The sequence below is a fragment of the Protobothrops mucrosquamatus genome, unplaced genomic scaffold (assembly GCF_001527695.2).
Source record: "Protobothrops mucrosquamatus isolate PMUCROS unplaced genomic scaffold, P.Mucros_1.0 scaffold_245, whole genome shotgun sequence".
Classification (NCBI taxonomy): domain Eukaryota; kingdom Metazoa; phylum Chordata; class Lepidosauria; order Squamata; family Viperidae; genus Protobothrops; species Protobothrops mucrosquamatus.
This window is the reverse complement of record NW_015386321.1, coordinates 324,472-327,309: the sequence shown is the minus strand read 5'-3', so window position 1 is coordinate 327,309 and position 2,838 is coordinate 324,472. Positions and strand designations below refer to the sequence as shown.

Below are 2,838 nucleotides of genomic sequence, written 5' to 3'. Positions count from 1 at the left end.
TAATGCTGATGATTCTTTTTTGTTGGGGGGGGGGACGACAAACACTATGCAAGCAATATGGAAGTTGAGTTGGGGCAACTGGACTTCTTTTCTTGTTGGTTTGAAGCATTTGGCTGCCTTCCAGATAACTTCCAGACAACTCTACCTAGATGACCAGAATTTTCATCAATGTATTGCAAGCCGTGAAAATATTCAAATCTGGTTCCATGTTCTTGCTTTGATATTAACTAAGTAAAAGTATGTGTATTGCTGCGTATTGTTTTTGGTCTATATGCAGTGATGCATTTCTCATTGTAGGAATTATTTATATGCTGAGGATGGAGTGAACCCTATCAAGGACAGCCAGGCTCTGCAAAAGAAAGCCATTAGTGGCTTGATCAATACAAACATTATTTTTACTTGCTAAAGATAAAAGGGACAGACATGCTTTCTTCCCAGGAAATTCAATGTTTGTTTTTGCCAGGCAGTGGAAAACTAAATCTTTGTCCTTCTGATCTCTCCTGGACGCCGATGTATATAGGACACCAAAAAGCTACTTCTGCAATTTCTGCCTGTTTTTCTTTTCTTTTATCTGTTCTTTTTTTCTTTTCCTTATTCTTTGGGGGGGGGGAGAATGTATACCTGTGTGTATGTAGAATTCCAGTTATATTGTCTCCAGTAATCATGCTCAATTTAAGCTACTACATTTACACATATCATATTAATATCTTGCCTAGGACAAAACATAATTTGAAATGTGGCATTAACACTTCTCACAGTAGAACACTCTCCACTGAAGCCCTTCATCCTCATTAGTTTCTTCTCCAGCTTTGTCTGCTGCATTTTTGTGCAAACAACACATTACATAAAGAGAAACATACATTTTTATTTACATGAACATTCTTCTGAACAGGTATCAGAGTCCTTCACCTTGCTTTTCACAGTTGTAAATAGCAAATGATCTACAATACTCTTAATCAGTTGTCATGGATACCATGTAAAGCTCAGCAGGGTTGTTTATGAACATGTCCAGTTATAAGAACTCCACATAGTTCTCAGGAATCAATCCTATTTTCCCATTCAAGGTCCCTTCCAACCAGCCAGGTTCTTGAGATGGATGAACTGGAAAGATATAGGCAGGTTATTACACTTGTAAATCTGAGATTTTAAAACAAAATTGGATTCCCCCCCCCCAACATATATGTAAGTGGCTGAAGAAAGAAGAAGGGACAGAGACGCAACACCATTTTGTCATGCCTTGGGGCTTTATACATTGGGGTCTACAATCCGGTTCAATCCTCTGAGGATGTGTTCTCTCTCAGCTCTCAAAAAGGCATGGATATTCTGGTGATTTGCATTTGCAAATCTGCATCCATTTGCATTTTTAATTCACACATGTTGCTGACCTGCCTTTCAGAATGACCCCAGAGGTCAAAGCATACCTAAGAGGCATGCAAGCTTACAGCAGTTTTCCAGATGTTGTGAAGTACTGTTTGTCCACCAGTGGAATGCTCCATCTACTGGCTGGTTTCAGAATCTCAAAATCAAGCCATATCTAAGCTGATAGTGATGAGCCACAGTTTCTCATTTCAAATTCTCAGTTGAATCCACCAATTCTAGCTGGAACATGAACTCATCGGTGCTATTATAGTCTAAGGAGCAGTTTGTTTTCCATAGGAGACATTTGTTTCAGCTCACCTCACCTCACCTCACCTCACCTCTCTGCATGTGTGTTTCATCATTACATTTTTACCTGAAACCAGGACAAAACAACATGTACAACTGCTCTTCCCTCCCCCCCCCACTTCATAACACTGTAGGCTTTTCCCTTACCTTAACAGAATTATTTCCTAGAATTGGTGGATGCATAGCTTATACCCAATTTTCTTTCATTTCTCATCATTGCTATTCAGAAGGATTCCTGTTCAAGGTGAATGCCCTATCAGCAAGCTAGCAATCTAAAAGGGTAAGCAAGTCAAGGGATTATAGACTCAGGTTTATTAATATATTGCCATATCCTAATGCTCCCCTCGCACACCCAGAGTTTTATTTATTTATTTTTATAAAGAATTTGCTTTCCCTAGGCAAGTTAGTGCTATAAAAAGGTAACACACATGAAGAGAGAGTGGATGGGTGGGGAAGGAAAATGTTAGCATTTTATTGATTTTCTGTAGAAGAGAAGATAACGTTATGGTTGTTAAGTCATAACCAGAAAGGGTTAGATGTGGTGGGGAACAGCTTCTGTGAGTGGGTGCAAAGGACACTTGGCAACTGACTCACAAGATCTCATCATACTGTGACAAAAGCATAGATAGGCCTAAGAAAGAATGGCTTTGAGAATGATCATTTGATTTGAAAAGGTTAAGGGAACACGAAAGGATTGCAGTTTCATCTAAACTGATCTTGTTAAGACTTGGGAAATAAACAGGCGGTGATCTGGAGCAGCTCATGGATTCTCTTTGTTAATTGCCACATGGTTGTGGAACTTCCTCCCATTGATTTGCTATGCTTTCTCTCTCTCCATCTTCAGATGCATGATGAAAATATACAAACACACCGTTGTGCTCTGAACTGAATTTGTGGGTATAGCTAGAGTAAGGCTAGATGGAGAAGGAGATGGGACAAGGTCTTCTCTCTTTCTACTACTCAATGTTTTGTTGATTTATAGCCACATTTTTCTGGTAAGGAATGGAAGCAGAAGAGATTTTACTCATTTCTATTTATCACTTGAAATCAGGCATTAATGTCTTTCTTTCACTTTACAGCTGAACCACAAATGTATTAAATATTAAAGACATGTTTCTTTTGTTCAGCATGGAGTGGAGTTTATATAATTTACAGCAGTACTTTAAAAAAAAA

The 2,838-nt window shown here is 38.7% G+C and overlaps 1 protein-coding gene across 1 annotated transcript in view; it reads right to left on the bottom strand.

The window, feature by feature from the left end:
• Positions 1 to 607: 607 nt before the first annotated feature.
• Positions 608 to 2,838, bottom strand: part of ARHGAP26 (Rho GTPase activating protein 26) — a 174,101-nt gene continuing 171,870 nt past the window's right edge. The window contains exon 22 of the mRNA XM_029287106.1: positions 608 to 1,101. Coding sequence (XP_029142939.1) covers positions 1,013 to 1,101 — 89 coding nt within the window. The 3' untranslated portion in view covers positions 608 to 1,012. The remainder of the gene's footprint in view (positions 1,102 to 2,838) is intronic.